The following is an 18,652-nucleotide window of genomic DNA, read 5'->3' as shown; positions in this document are numbered from 1 at the left end:
TGTGTGAGGGTTGGTTAAGTTCCAACTGTGTTTCTATTGTGCTTAGAGAGGACTAAGGTGTGCAGAATATATAAAGGCCATATAATGTGGATGTTGCTTAGCAACTGCGGCCTTCTAAGGTAGAGGAGCTTTGAAGTTTTAGTTTAGCTACTTTGTAGGCAGTTGGAGATAGGTAGTGAGAGAGAAGGCAGCTCTCACCGCTCTGTGAGAAGTTGGTTTAGGCTAGCGAGGGAACATGTCACAGAATCCCTACAGTGCAGAAGGAAGCCATTCACAGCCCACCGAGTCTGCACCACTCCTCTGAAAGAGCATAAGACCGAGACCCCGCCCTATCCTTGTAGCCCCACCTATCCTTTTGCACACTATAGGGCAATTCAACATGGCCAATCCACCTAACCTGCACATCTTTGGACTGTGGGAGGAAACCGGAGCACCCGGAGGAAACCCACGCAGACACAGGACGAACATGCAGACTCCGCACAGGCAGTCATCCAAGGTCGGAATCAAACCAGAGTCCCTCGCGCTGTGAGGCAACAGTGCTAACCACAGTGCTGCCATGCCACTCTCAGCTTTGCTAGAAACAAAGCCATACCATGGAGTAATGATTAACAAGTGCAGAGACCTGGAGAGTAGCTAGTTAAGGAAACAAAATAAAATGAAATGAAGAGTTGTTTCCAAGAAGTCTGAGATTAAAGGTACTAGAACATAGATCTGTTCAGTAAAGCCACACAGTTGAAAAGGCATTTGAGCATGAGACACCAGAAAGATACCTAAAGTGATTTTCAGGTTTGGGAGATTTTACTACAGCCTGTAAAATGGGGGTTGAAATAACTATGGAAATTGATGGCTCGATCTCAGTTTGTGTAAAAGCAGTTAAGACAAAGCACACCTAAAAGGGGGTGGTCTAAATTCTGGAGTGGATTCACTTCTAAAAGTAGAGCGGAAGCTTTGTTTTAAAATGCTATTTGGAAAACATGGACTGGATTTCAGAATGCAAAGCACTAAGGGAAAGCATAATTATGAGAGGATTTTAAAGTGTTTTGGGAGCGGAGGTTGTAAACTCAAGAGATCATCATCTAGGGGGATTCAGAGGAGAAATCAAAAACCACTACAGTTGGTTTATCAGTGGTGGGCAAGCATCTAGAAACAATTACTCCGGACAGAATTAGTCACACGGAAAAATATGGGATAATTAGGATGTGCCAGCATGGATTTCTAAAGGAAGAATCATATTTAACTAACTTGGTAGTTTTTTGAAGAGGTGCACTCGGACTTTCAGAAGGCAATCAATACAGTGCTACACTATAAACTCGAAAACAGTTAAGGCACATGGAATATAAGGGAAAAGAGCAACATGGACACAAAATTGGCTGAATTATAGGAAGCAGACAGTATTGGTCAATGGATATTTTTGGGGCTGGAGGACGGTTTGTAGTGGTGTTCCCTAAGAGTCAACATTGGGACCCTTGTGTGGCGCAGTGGTCAGCACTGCTGCCTACGGTACCGAGGACCCGGATTCGATCCCGGCCCTGGGTCACTGACTGTGTGGAGTTTGCACTTTTTCCCGTGTCTGCGTGGGTTTCACCCCATAATCCAAAGATATGCAGGCTAGGTGGATTGGCCACACTAACTTGCCCCTTAATTGGAAAAAAAAGTATTGGAACCGTTGCTTTTCCTGATGTATATTAATTTTTTAAAAAATTTAGAGTACCCAATTATTTTTTCCAATTAAGGGGCAATTTAGAGTGGCCAATCTACCTATCCTGCACATCTTTGGGTTGTGGGGGTGAAACCCACGCAGACACGGGGAGAATGTGCAAACTACACACGGACAGTGACCCAGGGCCGGGATTCGAACCCAGGTCCTCAGCGCCGTAGGCAGCAATGCTAACCACTGTGCCACCGTGCTGCCCCTGATATATATTAATGATTTGGATCTTGTTGTGCAGGGGCCGTATAAAAATCTGCGGATAACGTAAAACTTAGAAGTGAACAGTGTAGAACTTAGAGAAAAGTTGTTGGAGTGAGCAGATAGGTGACAGATGAAGTTAATTTTTGTTTGTTTGTAATTTTTCCAATTAAGAGGTAATTTAGCAAGGTCAATTCACCTACCTACCTTGCCTATCTTTTGGGTGTGCCGGTGAGACCCACGCAGACTCGGAGAATATGAAAATTAGACAGAATGATAGCATGTGATAAATTTTAATTGTATGGAGGTATGATGAGTCTATATTTTGATTTAATAAATTCTATATTACAATTCTGTGCTAATTTTTATTTTTCTTTAAATACAATTTCTTTGAATTCATTATCATAATAAATAATAATCACTTATTGTCACAAGTAGGTACCGATGAAGTTACTGTGAAAAGTCCCTAGTCGCCACATTCCAGCGCCTGCTCGGGAAGGCTGGTATGGGAATTGAACCCGTGCAGCTGGCATTGTTCTGCGTTATAAGCCTGCTGTTTAGCCCAGTGTGCTAAACCAGCCCCTGAAGAGTAATCTGAAGTGTTCTGTCTCACCTGTGGGTTTAAAGTTTTGTTTGAAACCAGAGTTGAATGAATTATTGGTAAATTGGGTTGATTCAAATTGGAATCCATCCAAAACAAAATCCCAACACAGGACAGGACAAACTTTTGAATATGATTGTTCATAGCCTGCTTCAGTTGGGGTGTGTTTATGTTACATTTCTTCTTTTCCTGGCCTTTAACTGCAGGGCTACAAAGCATCGAGGAATATTTTATTAATGGTCAACAACAATGCACCCCATCCAGAATAATGATCATTCGCCTTTCCTTACCAGCTGGTTGATCTGAGAAAACGAGGGGTTCGGAATATGGAGTCTGTCTGTTGCAATCCGATTCAGTGCCGTGTTATCAAGAACAACCTTAAAGACCAAAATAGCAGCACTTTACTGGCCTGCACATATTAATATGCCATTCTACTAGCCCACTTCCCCAGACTTTTGCTCAAGACATCAACCCCTCCAAACACTTTACTGCACCAACTTCAACCATTCCACCCACAGTTATTTACCACGCAGTCTGCATTCTGAGTCAGTCTCTTCAGTGTCAGGAGTGAGTTGTAAGGCTGCACCACGACATCACTCATCTCATCCTGATTAGGAAAAACAGAGTAGGTCTGCACCAGTTTCTTTGGGTACCTGTAGGAATTTAACACAAATACGTTAGAGTATTCTGAACAGTTTTCTAAAATTTTAGAATAATTACACTTTTATAGTCAGTCTATCAGAAGAAACACCACGTGACTCTCATGCAGGTCTTGCAAGCTAATCACCAAGACAATGATTAGACAAAGGGAACAACCATACACCACGTTTGTTGATAATACAAAGCTAGATGGGAAAGTAAATAGTGAAAACACAAAGAAGCTTTTAAAAAAAAAATCATTTCGAGAATGTGGGCATCGGTGGCTGGGCCAGCATTTATTAGCCATCCTTAATTGCCCTTGAATTGAGTGCTTTGTTAGGGTATTTCTGAGGGCATTTAAGAGTCAATCACATTGCTGTGGATCTGGAGTCACATGTAGACCAGACCAGGTAAGGACAGCAGATTTCCTTCCCCAAAGGACATTAGTGAATCAGATGGTTTTTACGACAATCGACAATGGTTTCATGGTCACCATTAAGACTTTTAATTCCAGATTTTAAAAAAATTATATTTCACCATCTGCCATGGTGGGATTTGAACCCAGGTCCCCAGAGCATTACCCTGGGTCTCTGAATTATTAGCCCAGCGAGAATACCACTATGTCACCACCTGCCCAGCAGATCCGTTGAGTGAATGAGCAAGTTGGCACATGGTGTATAACATTGAGAAATGTAAAATGATCTACTCTAGTAGGAAGAAGGGAAAACTAGGGTTTTTAAAAAAGGTAAGAGAACTGGCATCCAGAGATTTGAGTGTCCTTGTGTACAAAACACTTGGAAGTAGTGGAAGCACTGAGGAAGGCAAATGGTATGTTAGCCTATGTTGCAAGGGTGTTGAACAATAAGGATGTTCTGCCGTTGATATCAGAAGGCATTTTTAAGACCACAATCCAAGCCCTGTTTTGGTCTCCAGTCCGAAGGAAGGATATTCTTGCCTTTGAGGGAGTGCAATGAAAGTTCTCCAGATTTTGATTTCTGGATAAAAGGAGTGTTCAAACAAATGGGCTTATATTCTCTCTCTTGAGGTGATCTCATTGAAACATAAAATTTGGAGAAGGTTTGACACATACAGGCTGTTTCCCCTGGCTGGAAAGCTGAGAATATGTGGTCACAGTGGTATAAGTGGTCATCAAGTGGTCCTAATGCGTGAGGGATTGGCCATTTACTACTGATATTAAAAGCATGGACCTGACCCAAACAGTTGCTAGGATACCGGACAGAAACCCCAATATTTTACTTAATTTATATGACGGCGAGGAAAGGATAATTCGCTCCAGGAGTGATTTCACACACAAATAGGGATATGGCATAATAAAAGAAACTTTATTTCTAACACAGTATTACTAACTTATAAATCATAAAGAAAATGGCTTTCATTTACCGTTAAACAATACTTAACAATGACAATGAAACACTAGATCCTAACTGCTACCTTTTATCTCCACTCAAGCAAAACCCATCCCAGGTCAAAATCCACTTTTAAATACAGGTAGCCAACTCAAGAATATCTGCTGTAAAGAGAAGTCTTGGATGAAACACTTTGAAATAGATGCTTCAGGAAACCAATTGCAGATTCTTGCCCGTGTCAAACTGCTGTTTAACCCAGCCTTTTCAGAAACTGCTGTTCTGTTCATGAGACTGCTTTGATTGCAACTGCTAGTTTGTTCAGACAGATCAAAACTGAACTCCAAAACCCAACTGCTTCAGCCTCTGATTCCTCCCATTAACTACATCACCTTACTAAAGCAAAACACAAGGGGCTGGATTCTCCGCCCTGACGCGCCACATATCTTCCCCAACCCGCTGGCGGGATTCTCCATTATGACGGCCAGTCAATGGGGTTTCCCATTGTGGGGCAGCCCCGTGCCGTCAGAAACTCCGGGCGCCGGCAAAATGAAGAATCCCGCCCAAGGTCTCTAATAATCTATTCCCCAAGGAATCTTCTTCATATAAATAAAATTCCATTAGCCCTACTTCAGGTAAACAATATGCAGGGTTGGAATGAAAGATGATTTCATTTTTACGATGCTTTAATTGTACCTCAAAGTGTCTGCTGCTCTTGTAAACCAGGATTTAAAAAAAACACAATTACAGCAGTCATACACACACTAACCTAGGCTTTTAATCCTTAATGCACCAAATATATCCAATACATGGAATACAATGTGTATAACTGAAATTCCTACATTTATCACACTGGAGGTGAGAAGCTTTTTTATAGAGCAGAGGTCAACAGCACTGAAAAGGCCTTTCAGCCCATCGCGTCTGCACTGGTCAAAAACCATCCAATTATCATAATCCCAATTTACAGCACTTTCCCCAGCCTTGGAATCACAAGTGCACATGTAAATACCTCTTAAATGTTTTAAGAGTCTCTGCCGCCACTACCCTTTCAGGTAAATTTCCAGACTCCCAACACCCTCTGGATGAAAAGGTTTTTTCTCCCGTCCCCTCTAAACCTCTTGCGCCATACCATAAATCTGTGTCCCTGGTTATTGATCCCTCCACCAAGGGGTAAAGTTTCTTCCTGTTTACTCTATCTAATCCCCTCATAATTTTATACATCTCAATCATGTCCCCACCTCAATCTCCTCTGCTCCAAGGAAAACAATCCCAGTCTATCCAATCTCTCTTCATAACTAAAACTCTCCAGCCCAGGCAACATCCCGGTAAATCTCCTCTGCACCCTTTCCAGTGCTATCACATGCCTCCTATAATGTGGATCCCAAAATTGTACACAATACTCCAGCTATGGCCTAATAAACGTTTTATATAGTTCCAGCATAACCTCTCTGCTCTTAAACTCTATGCCTCGTCTAATAAAGGCAGGTATACCATAAGCCTTCGTAACCACTGTATCCACCTGCTCTGCTTCCTTAAAGGACCAGTGTACCTGCACACCAAGGTCCTTTTACCTTCGCCATCAGTCTCCCATGTGGGACCTTATCAAAAGCCTTGCTGAAGTCCAAGCAGACTATGTCAAATGCATTTCCCTCATCTGCACACCAGTCACCTCTTTGAAAAATTCAATCAAATTGGTTGAACTTAACCTCCCCTTAACAAAACCATGCTGACTATTCTTGATTAAACCCTGCCTCTCCAAATGCAGATTAATTTGGCATCTCAGAATTGCTGAGGCTTGTAGTTTCGGGATTTATCCTTTCCTCTCCTAGAGTAATGGTACCATATTGGCTATCCTCCAGTCCTTCCGCACCTCTCCTTGTGATCAGAGAGGAATTGAAAACTATTGCCAGCGTCTCTATTTCCTCCCTTGCCTCACTCAACAGCCTGGGATGCATTTCATCTGGCCCTGGATATTTGTCTGCTTTCAAGCCTGCCAGACCACTCAGAAACCAGAGCACATAGAAAGTGTTCCTTCTGGTTGTATCACAGCTTGGTATGGATCTTGCTTTGCCCAAGGTCACAGGAACATGAATGTAGGCCAGTCCATCATGCAAACCAGCCTCCCATCCATTGACTCCTTCTACAATTCCCCCTGCCTCGGAAAGGCAACCAGCATAATTAAGGACACCATGCACGTACTCTCTTCCACCTTCTTCCGTCAGGAATAAGACAGTGCGAGGTCACGTACCAACCGACTCAAGAACAGCTTCTTCCTTGCTGCCGTCAGACTTTTGAATGGACCTTCCTCGTATTAAGTGATCTTGGGCGGGATTCTGCGGGAATTGGCGGGGCGGGCAACTCCGGCATGGAGTGGCGTGAACCGCTTCGCGTTGGGCCGCCCCAAAGGTGCGGAATCCTCCGCACCTTCAGATAAGGGCCAGGCCGGCGCTGGGGTTCTTTGCGCCGCGCCAGCCGGCGGGGAAGGGGCTTGGTGTCATGCCAAAGGGCACCAAAGGGCCTCCGCCGGCGTGTGCTGGCCTCATCCCAGCGCATGTGCAGGGGGGGGTTCATCTGCGCGTCGGCTATGGCGGAGGACCACAGCGGCCGACGTGGAAGAATAGAGTGCCCCCATGGCACAGGCCCGCCCGCGGATCGGTGGGCCCTGATCGTGGGCCAGGGCACCTCCCAGGGCCAGATCCCCCACGCCCCCCCCAAGGACCCGCTGGTAAATACCTACTATAATTTACGCCAGTGGGACGGGCCAAAAACGGGCAGTAACCTCGGCCCATTGTGGGCCTGAGAATCGCCGGGGGGCGGGGGGGGGCTGCTAGCGGCCGCCAACCGGTGCGGTGCGATTCCCGCCCCCGCCAAATCCCTGGCGTCGGAGAATTCGGCAGCCGGCGGGGGTGGGATTCACGCCTCCGCCCAGCGATTCTCCGACCCGGCCGGGGATCGGAGAATCCCGCCCCTTTTCTCTACATCCTAGCTATGTTTGCAACATTACATTCTTTGGTCCCTCTTTCCTTCCCTATGCACGGTATGCGTTGTCTGTATAGCATGCATGAAAATTTTCACTGTATACTAATACATGACAATAATAAATCAAATCAAATCAGAACCTCTTACCTGTCTATGTTTAATTTATCACAGTCCTTTGCCCCGATTTCAGTGTCCACATAATCTCTCTAACCAGTGAACACCATAACAAAGTATTAATTTAGAACCCTACCTACACACCCCAGTTACACACGTAAATGATTATTGTTGGTCCTTAATGGGCACTACTCTTTCCTTAGTTATCCTTTTACCCTTAATGGACTTGGAAACAACTTCGGATTTTCCTTTATTTTACCTGCTGGTATGCCCCTTTTTGCTCTCCTTATTTCCCTCATGCACATTCTATACGCCTCGAGGATTTCTGCTGTTTTGAGCCCGCGATATCTGCCATAAGCCACCCTCTTCTTATCCAATGTTGTATATCTATCAATGTCCAGGGTTCATTGGATTTGTTGGCCCCACCGTTTTTCCTGACTGGAATATGTTGGCCCTGGACTCTCCCTATTTCCTTCCGGAAAGCATCCCACGGTTCTGTCACAGATTTACCTTCAAGTGCCTGCTCCCAACCCACTCTGGCGAAATCATATCTGTTCTTATTAAAATCAGCCTTCCCTCAGATTAAAACTTTGGTCTCGGGCCCATCCGTGTCCTTTTCCATAATAATCTTGAATTTAATGGCGTTACGATCACAGTTTGCAAAATGCTCCCCCACAGATACTTCAACCACTTGTCCGTCTTCATCACCTAAAGTTCAGGATCTCCCCCTCGCTTGTAGGACCTTCTATCTACTGGCTTTAAAAGCTCTCCTGGACACATTTTAAGAACTCCGCTCCCTCTAAACCTTTCACAGTATGACTACCCTAGTTAATTTTGGCGAAGTTGAAATCTGCACCATCACTGATTTATTACTTTCATGCTTCTCTGAAATTTGCCTACACATCTGCTCTTCCGTTCCTCTCGGCCTGTTTGGGGGTCTATAGAACGTTCCCAGCAATGTGATTGCTCCTTTTTGGTTTTTAAACTCTACTCATTCGGCAGAGATTTCCAAGATGTCTCCTCTCCTTACTGCTGTAATTGATTCCCTGATCAAAATTGCAATGCCACCTCCTAGAACCAGCAGAGGGCAGCAGAGCAGAGCTACTGATCAGCTGTTCTGGGGAAATATGCATACGTGCAGTGCGGTCAGCCTAAGTTGAAGGTCAACCTGCGAAGACCATCCAAGGAGTTTGAGTAAAGGCAAGCAACCAGCAGAGGGCAGCAGAGCAGAGCTACTGATCAGCTGTTCTGGGGAAATTTGCATACGTGCAGTGCGGTCAGCCTAAGTTGAAGGTGAACCTGCGAAGAAGACCCAAGGAGTTTGAGTAAAGGCAAGCAACCAGCAGAGGGCAGCAGAGCAGAGCTACTGATCAGCTGTTCTGGGGAAATTTGCATACGTGCAGTGCGGTCAGCCTAAGTTGAAGGTGGTTTGTGGAGGGGCTGTTGGCAAGTGACAGTTAAACCCGAAACACTTTGAGAGTGTTTCCCACCCTACCTCCTCCTCTAACCAACCCCCCCACCCCACGGTGGTTGGGAAGCGGGAGCAGGGGCCTGTCGTGAAGGTGAGTGAGTGCCTTTAAATTTGCTTACCTTTCAGCGGGATCAGGGTTTGAGGTAATATCAGGTAAGCTCTTCCTTTCTTTTTCTTTTTCTTGTTTTTTTTTAAATCTAGAGGTGATGTCAGGGAAGGCAGTACAATGCTCCTCCTGCAGAATGTTTGAGGTGAGGGACGCCGTCAGTGTCCCTGTTGATTTCATCTGTGGGAAGTGCACCCAACTCCAGCTCCTCAAAAACCGTGTTAGGGACCTGGAGCTTGAGCTGGATGAACTTCGGATCATTCGGGAGGCAGAGGGGGTCATAGATAGGAGCTTCAGGGAAGTAGTTACACCAAAGACTGGAGATAGATGGGCAACTGTAAGAGGGACTGGGAAGAAGCAGTCAGTGCAGGGACCCCCTGCGGTCGTTCCCCTGAGTAACAAGTATACCGTTTTGGATACTTGTGGGGGGGACGACTTACCAGGGGTAAGCCATGGGGTACGGGCCTCTGGCACGGAGTCTGTCCCTGTTGCTCAGAAGGGAAGGGGGGAAAGGAGTAGAACATTAGTAATTGGGGACTCAATAGTCAGGGGCACAGATAGGAGATTTTGTGGGAGCGAGAGAGACTCACGTTTGGTATGTTGCCTCCCAGGTGCAAGGGTACGTGATGTCTCGGATCGTGTTTTCCGGGTCCTTAAGGGGGAGGGGGAGCAGCCCCAAGTCGTAGTCCACATTGGCACTAACGACATAGGTAGGAAAGGGGACAAGGATGTCAGGCAGGCCTTTAGGGAGCTAGGATGGAAGCTCAGAGCGAGAACAAACAGAGTTGTTATCTCTGGGTTGTTGCCCGTGCCACGTGATAGTGAGATGAGGAATAGGGAGAGAGAGCAATTAAACACGTGGCTACAGGGATGGTGCAGGCGGGAGGGATTCAGATTTCTGGATAACTGGGGCTCTTTCTGGGGAAGGTGGGACCTCTATAGACAGGATGGTCTACATCTGAACCTGAGGGGCACCAATATCCTGGGGGGGAGATTTGTTAGTACTCTTTGGGGGGGTTTAAACTAATTCAGCAGGGGCATGGGAACCTGGATTGTAGTTTTGGGGTGCGAGAGATTGAGAGTAGAGAGGTCAGGAGCACAGTTTTGACTTCGCAGGAGGGCGGCACTGTTCAGGTCTGTGGTTTGAAGTGTGTCTATTTCAATGCCAGGAGTATACGAAATAAGGTAGGGGAACTGGCAGCATGGGTTGGTACCTGGCACTTCGATGTTGTGGCCATTTCAGAGACATGGATAGAGCAGGGACAGGAATGGTTGTTGCAGGTTCCGGGGTTTAGGTGCTTTAGTAAGGTCAGAGAAGGGGGCAAAAGAGGGGGAGGTGTGGCGCTGCTAGTCAAGGACAGTATTACGGTGGTAGAAAGGATGCAAGATGGGGACTCTTCTTCCGAGGTAGTATGGGCTGAGGTTAGAAACAGGAAAGGAGAGGTCACCCTGTTGGGAGTTTTCTATAGGCCACCTAATAGTTCTAGAGATGTAGAGGAAAGGATGGCGAAGATGATTCTGGAAAAGAGCGAAAGTAACAGGGTAGTTGTTATGGGAGACTTTAACTTTCCTAATATTGACTGGAAAAGATATAGTTCGAGTACATTGGATGGGTCGTTCTTTGTACAATGTGTGCAGGAGGGTTTTCTGACACAATATGTTGACAGGCCAACAAGAGGTGAGGCCACTTTGGATTTGGTTTTGGGTAATGAACCAGGCCAGGTGTTAGATCTGGAGGTAGGTGAACACTTTGGACACAGTGACCACAATTCAGTGACCTTTACGTTAGTGATGGAAAGGGATAAGTATACCCCGCAGAGCAAGAGTTATAGCTGGGGGAAGGGCAATTATGATGCCATTAGACATGACTTAGGATGTGTTGGTTGGAGAAGTAGGCTGCAAGGATTGGGCACACTGGATATGTGGAGCTTGTTCAAGGAACAGCTATTGCATGTTCTTGATAAGTACGTACCAGTCAGGCAGGGAGGAAGGGGTCGAGCGAGGGAACCGTGGTTTACCAAAGAAGTGGAATCTCTTGTTAAGAGGAAGAAGGAGGCCTATGTGAAGATGAGGCGTGAAGTTTCAGTTGGGGCGCTTGATAGTTACAAGGAAGCGAGGAAGGATCTAAAGAGAGTGCTGAGACGAGCAAGGAGGGGACATAAGAAGTCTTTGGCAGGTAGGATCAAGGAAAACCCAAAAGCTTTCTATAGGTATGTCAGGAATAAAAGAATGACTAGGGTAAGAGTAGGGCCAGTCAAGGACAGTGGTGGGAAGTTGTGTGTGGAGGCTGAGGAGATAAGCGAGATACTAAATGAATACTTTTCGTCAGTATTCACTCAAGAAAAAGATAATATTGTGGAGGAGAATGCTGAGACCCAGGCTATTAGAATAGATGGCATTGAGGTGCGTAGGGAAGAAGTGTTGGCAATTCTGGACAAGGTGAAAATAGATAAGTCCCCGGGGCCGGATGGGATTTATCCTAGGATTCTCTGGGAAGCCAGGGAAGAGATTGCTGAGCCTTTGGCTTTGATTTTTAGGTCATCATTGGCTACAGGAATAGTGCCAGAGGACTGGAGGATAGCAAATGTGGTCCCTTTGTTCAAGAAGGGGAGTAGAGATAACCCCGGTAATTATAGGCCGGTGAGCCTAACGTCTGTGGTGGGTAAAGTCTTGGAGAGGATTATAAAAGATACGATTTATAATCATCTAGATAGGAATAATATGATTAGGGATAGTCAGCATGGTTTTGTGAAGGGTAGGTCATGCCTCACACACCTTATCGAGTTCTTTGAGAAGGTGACTGAACAGGTAGACGAGGGTAGAGCAGTTGATGTGGTGTATATGGATTTCAGTAAAGCGTTTGATAAGGTTCCCCACGGTCGGCTATTGCAGAAAATACGGAGGCTGGGGATTGAGGGTGATTTAGAGATGTGGATCAGAAATTGGCTAGTTGAAAGAAGACAGAGAGTGGTAGTTGATGGGAAATGTTCAGAATGGAGTTCAGTTACGAGTGGCGTACCACAAGGATCTGTTCTGGGGCCGTTGCTGTTTGTCATTTTTATAAATGACCTAGAGGAGGGCGCAGAAGGATGGGTGAGTAAATTTGCAGACGACACTAAAGTCGGTGGAGTTGTAGACAGTGCGGAAGGATGTTGCAGGTTACAGAGGGACATAGATAAGCTGCAGAGCTGGTCTGAGAGGTGGCAAATGGAGTTTAATGTGCAGAAGTGTGAGGTGATTCACTTTGGAAAGAATAACAGGAATGCGGAATATTTGGCTAATGGTAAAATTCTTGGTAGTGTGGATGAGCAGAGGGATCTCGGTGTCCATGTACATAGATCCCTGAAAGTTGCCACCCAGGTTGATAGGGTTGTGAAGAAGGCCTATGGTGTGTTGGCCTTTATTGGTAGAGGGATTGAGTTCCGGAGCCATGTGGTCATGATGCAGCTGTACCAAACTCTGGTACGGCCGCATTTGGAGTATTGCGTACAGTTCTGGTCGCCCCATTATAGGAAGGACGTGGAAGCTTTGGAACGGGTGCAGAGGAGATTTACCAGGATGTTGCCTGGTATGGAGGGAAAATCTTATGAGGAAAGGCTGATGGACTTGAGGTTGTTTTCGTTAGAGAGAAGAAGGTTAAGAGGTGACTTAATAGAGGCATACAAAATGATCAGAGGGTTAGATAGGGTGGACAGCGAGAGCCTTCTCCCGCGGATGGAGGTGGCTAGCACGAGGGGACATAGCCTTAAATTGAGGGGTAATAGATATAGGACAGAGGTCAGAGGTGGGTTTTTTACGCAAAGAGTGGTGAGGCCGTGGAATGCCCTACCTGCAACAGTAGTGATCTCGCCAACATTGAGGGCATTAAAAAATTTATTGGATAAGCATATGGATGATAAGGGCATAGTGTAGGTTAGATGGCCTTTAGTTTTTTTTTTCCATGTCGGTGCAACATCGAGGGCCGAGGGGCCTGTACTGCGCTGTATCGTTCTATGTTCTATGTCCTCTTTTGCCTCCTTCCCTATCTCGCCTAAAGATTCTATATCCTGGAATATTGAGCTGCCAATCCTGTCCCTCTCTCAGCCATGTCTCAATGACAGCAATTACATCATATCCCCATGTTTTAATTTATGTCCTCAACTCATCTGCCTGGTTCGTCAGCCCCTTTGGAATAAAATAAATACCGTCCAATCTTGCCAAACTCCCCTTTGTTAAGGGTACGAGCTCTCCTTAACTACCCTTAAGCCCCTTATTTACTCCCTTTTTAAATCAAAAATTATGCTTAGATAAGAATACAATTTTAAAATAATTTTTCCAATTAAGGGGCAATTTAGCGTGACCAATCTACGTACCTTGCACGTACCTCGAGACCCACGAAGACACGGGGAGAATGTGCAAACACCACATGGACACCGACCCAGGGCCGGGATTGAACCCAAGTCCTTGGCACCATGAGGCAGCACTGCTCCCCATATAAGAACACTATTAACGTAGCTCCCTTACATCAACTTTACTTCCTTTACTCTACTTTCTTTATTGATATTACTTTATTAAAACAATCCTGACTTTCACTTCTTTGTGCTGTTTCTCAATTAATCCCATTGTCCAAAAAAAAACCTTTTGAAAATCATTACTGCTTCACTGTCTCACTGACTGCAGGACTCCGTTCCCAGACTGCTTCACTGTGACACTGACTGCGAGGACACCGTTCCCAGAATCCATTTGGGTAGAAATTAGAAATTCTAAGAAGAAAAAGACACTGATAGGCATAGTCTATAGGCCACCAAATAATAGCATCACACTGGGACGGGCAGTAAATGAAGAGATAACTAATGCCTGTGAAAAGGGTGCAGCAGTTATCATGGGAGATTTTAATCTGCATATAGATTGGTCAAATCAGCTCGGTCAGGATAGCCTTGAAGAGGAGTTCGTTGAATGTATCCGGGATAGTTTTCTGGAACAATATGTAATGGAACTGACGAGAGAGCAAGCTATCCTAGATCTGGTCCTGTGTAATGAGGCAGGAATAATTAATGACCTCATCGTTAGGGATCCTCTTGGGAGGAGTGATCACAGCATGGTTGAATTTAGTATACAGATGGAGAGTGTGATGATAGAATCCAATACCAGGGTCCTATGCTTGAACAAAGGGGACTACGATAGAATGAGGAAGGACCTCGCTAAATTGGACTGGAAACAAATATTTTATGGTAGGACAGTTGAGGAGCAGTGGAGTACTTGCAAAGAAATCTTTCATAGTGCTCAACAAAAGTATATTCCAGTGAGAAGGAAGAATTGTAAGAAAAGAGGTAATCTATCATGGGTGTCTAAGGAGATACATGAGGCTGTCAAATTGAAAGAGAAGGCTGACAAAGTGGCCAAGATCAGCGGGAAACTAAAAGATTGGGAAAACTTTAAAGGTCAGCAGAAAGCCACGAAAAGAGCCATAAAGAAAAGTAAGATAGAACATGAAAAAAAAACTGGCACAGAATATAAGTAAGAAGTCTTACAACACCAGGTTAAAGTCCAACAGGTTTGTTTCAAACACAAGCTTTCGGAGCGCAGCTCCTTCCTCAGGTGAATGGTGAGTTATGTTCCAGACACATTTATATAGACAAAGTCAGAGATGCTGGACAATGCTTGGAATGCAGGCATTTGCAGGTAATCAAATCATTACAGATCCAGGGAGAGGGATAATCGCAGGTTGAAGAGGTGTGAATTGTCTCAAGCCAGAACAGTTGCTAGGATTTCGCAAGTCCAGGCCTGATGGTGGGAAGTGGATGTAATGCGACATGAATCCAAGATCCCTGTTGAGGCCGCACTCATGCGTGCGGAACTTAGCTATAAGTTTTTGCTCGGCAGTTCTGCGTTGTCGCTTGTCCTGAAGACCACCTTGGAGAACGCTTACCCGGAGATCAGAGGCTGAATGCCCTTGACTGCTGAAGTGTTCCCCGACTGGAAGGGAACATTCCTGCCTGGTGATTGTCGCACGATACCCGTTCATTCGTTGTCGCAGTGTCTGCATGTTCTCGCCAATGTACCACGCTTCGGGACATCCTTTCCTGCAGCGTAAGAGGTAGACTACATTGGTCGAGTCACACGAGTATGTGCCGCGTACCTGGTGGGTGGTGTTACCACGTGTAATGGTGGTATCCAAGTCAATGATCTGGCATGTCTTGCAGAGATTGTCCTGGCAGAGTTGTGTGGTGTCGTGGTCGCTGTTCTGAAGGCTGGGTAATTTGCTGCAAACAATGGTTTGTTTGAGGTTGCACGGTTGTTTGAAGGCCAGTAGTGGGGGTGTGGGGATGACCTTGGCAAGATGTTAATCTTCATTGATGATGTGTTGAAGGCTGCGAAGAAGATGTCGTAGTTTCTCCGCCCCAGGAAAGTACTGGACGACGAAGGGTACTCTGTCAGTGGTGTCCCTTATTTGTCTTCTGAGGAGGTCGGTGGTGGGATGGAATTTATTGATCTCATCGTGTAGTCGTTTCAGTGATTCTTCGCTGTGGGTCCAAAGGAAAAAAATGTCATCGATGTATCTGGTGTATAACATCGGTTGCAGGTCCTGTGTGGCGAGGAAGTCTTGTTCAAACTTGTGCATGAAGATGTTGGCATATTGAGGTGCAAATTTGGGCCCATGGCTGTTCCATGCATCTGGATGAAGAATTTGTTGTCGAAGGTGAAGATGTTGTGATCTAGAATGAAGCGGATGAGTTGCAGAATTGCGTCTGGAGATTGGCAGTTGTCAGTGTTGAGGACTGAAACTGTTGCAGCAATGCCGTCGTCATGGGGGTGCTGGTGTAGAGTGCCGAGACATCCATTGTGACGAGGAATGTTCCTGGTTCAACTGGTCCATGGGTGCTGAGTTTCTGTAGGAAGTCGGTCGTGTTGCGACAGAAGCTGGGTGTACCTTGTACGATGGGTTTCAAGATGCCCTCGATGTGGCCAGAGAGGTTCTCACACAGGGTCCCATTGCCTGAAACGATAGGACGGCCTGGTGTGTTGGCCTTGTGTATTTTCGGGAGGCAGTAGAGATCTCCAATGCGGGGCTTACGTGTGATGAGAGCACGCAGGGTGCTCTGAAGGTCTGGATCAAAGGTCCTGATCAGTCTGTTGAGTTGGCGGATGTGTTCCTTGGTTGGATCTGCGGGTAACTGTCTGTAGTGTTCCTGGTTGTTGAGTTGTCGGTATACTTCTTTGCAGTAGTCAGTTCTATTCAGTATGACGGTGGCCCCTCCTTTGTCTGCTGGTTTGATGACAATGTTGCGGTTGGTTTTGAGAACGCGGATGGCATTCGGGGCTGCCTTGTGAATGCGACTGATGAATCTGGCATTGACACGACTTCTGACGGCTTCAGCATACATGTCGAGTCTAGGGTAGCGGCCTTCCGGAGGGGTCCAATTCGACTCATTCCTTTTCGTTTGCTGCACCGCAGATCTCGCGGTCTGCTGTTCCGGTTCATTGGTCGTCTCCTTGGGTTCGCTGTCGGCCTCCTGGGGTCTGTGGAAGAATTCCCGGAGCCTCATTCGCCTGATGAATTCCTCCGTGTAAGCGTTCTCCAAGGTGGTCTTCAGGACAAGCGACAACGCAGAATTGCCGAGCAAAAACTTATAGCTAAGTTCCGCACGCATGAGTGCGGCCTCAACAGGGATCTTGGATTCATGTCGCATTACATCCACCCCCCACCATCTGGCCTGGACTTGCAAAATCCTAGTAACTGTTCTGGCTTGAGACAATTCACACCTCTTTAACCTGTGATTATCCCTCTCCCTGGGTCTGTAATGATTTGATTACCTGCAGATGCTCGCATTCCAAGCATTGTCCAGCATCTCTGACTTTGTCTATATAAATGTTTCTGGAACATACCTCTCCATTCACCTGAGGAAGGAGCTGCGCTCCGAAAGCTCGTGTTTGAAACAAACCTGTTGGACTTTAACCTGGTGTTGTAAGACTTCTTACTGTGCTCACCCCAGAAGGTTGGTCTGCAGGTGCAACAAGTAATTAGGAAGGCAAATGGAATTTTGTCCTTCGTTGCGAAGGGGATTGAGTTTAAAAGTAGAGAGGTAATGTTGCAGTTGTACAAGGTGCTGGTGAGGCCACACCTGGAGTACTGTGTGCAGTTTTGGTCTCCACACTTGAGAAAGGATGTGCTAGCACTAGAGGGGGGGCAGAGGAGGTTCACTCGGCTGATTCCGGAGTTGAGGGGGTTATCGTATGAGGAGAGGCTGAGTAGATTGGGATTATATTCACTGGAATTCAGAAGGTTGAGGGGGGATCTAATAGAAACATAAAATTTTGAAGGGAATGGATAAGATAGAAGTAGAAAGGATGTTTCCACTGGTAGGTGAAAGTAGGACAAGAGGGCATAGCCTCAAGATTAGGGGGAGCAGATTTAGGACTGAATCAAGGAGGAACTTTTTCACTCAGATGGTGGTTAAAGTATGGAATTCCCTACCGAAAGGAGTAGTAGACGCTACTTCATTGAATATATTTAAAGATAGGGTAGATGTTTTTTTGAAAAATAAAGGAATTACAGGATATGGCGAGAATGCGGGTAAGTGGCTCTGAGACCACGAATAGATCAGCCATGATCTTATAGAATGGCGGAGCAGGCTCTAAGGGCCGGACGGTCCACTTCTGCTCCTAGTTCTTATGTTCCCAGACTGCTTCACTGTGACGCTGACTGTGAGGACACCATTCCCAGACTGGTTCACTGTGACACTGACTGCAAGGACACCGTTCCCAGGCTGGTTCACTGTGACGCTGACTGTGAGGACACCATTCCCAGACTGCTTCACTGTGACGCTGACTGCGAGGACACCGTTCCCAGGCTGGTTCACTGTGACGCTGACTGCGAGGACACCGTTCCCAGGCTGGTTCACTGTGACGCTGACTGCGAGGACACCATTCCCAGACTGGTTCGCTGTGACGCTGACTGCGAGGACACTGTTCCCAGACTGGTTCGCTGTGACGCTGACTGTGAGGACACCGTTCCCAGACTGGTTCGCTGTGACACTGACTGCAAGGACACCGTTCCCAGACTGGTTCACTGTGACACTGACTGCAAGGACACCGTTCCCAGGCTGGTTCGCTGTGACACTGACTGCAAGGACACCATTCCCAGACTGGTTCGCTGTGACACTGACTGCAAGGACACCGTTCCCAGACTGGTTCACTGTGACACTGACTGCAAGGACACCGTTCCCAGGCTGGTTCACTGTGACGCTGACTGTGAGGACACCATTCCCAGACTGCTTCACTGTGACGCTGACTGCGAGGACACCGTTCCCAGGCTGGTTCACTGTGACGCTGACTGCGAGGACACTGTTCCCAGACTGCTTCACTGTGACGCTGACTGCGAGGACACCGTTCCCAGACTGCTTCACTGTGACGCTGACTGTGAGGACACCATTCCCAGACTGGTTCGCTGTGACACTGACTGCAAGGACACCGTTCCCAGACTGGTTCA

The 18,652-nt window shown here is 46.5% G+C and overlaps 1 protein-coding gene across 1 annotated transcript in view; it reads right to left on the bottom strand.

The window, feature by feature from the left end:
• Positions 1-18,652, bottom strand: part of tubg1 (tubulin, gamma 1) — an 85,129-nt gene that overhangs the window by 28,948 nt on the left and 37,529 nt on the right. The window contains exons 6-7 of the mRNA XM_038779849.1: positions 3,037-3,163; positions 2,801-2,887 (exon numbers count right to left, since the gene is read on the bottom strand). Of these exons, the coding sequence (XP_038635777.1) occupies positions 2,801-2,887; positions 3,037-3,163 (214 nt within the window). The remainder of the gene's footprint in view (positions 1-2,800; positions 2,888-3,036; positions 3,164-18,652) is intronic.

This window comes from Scyliorhinus canicula, chromosome 19 (assembly GCF_902713615.1).
Source record: "Scyliorhinus canicula chromosome 19, sScyCan1.1, whole genome shotgun sequence".
In the NCBI taxonomy this organism is placed as follows: Eukaryota; Metazoa; Chordata; class Chondrichthyes; order Carcharhiniformes; family Scyliorhinidae; genus Scyliorhinus; species Scyliorhinus canicula.
The sequence above is the reverse complement of the archived record's forward strand: the minus strand, read 5'-3'. Positions and strand labels throughout refer to the sequence as shown.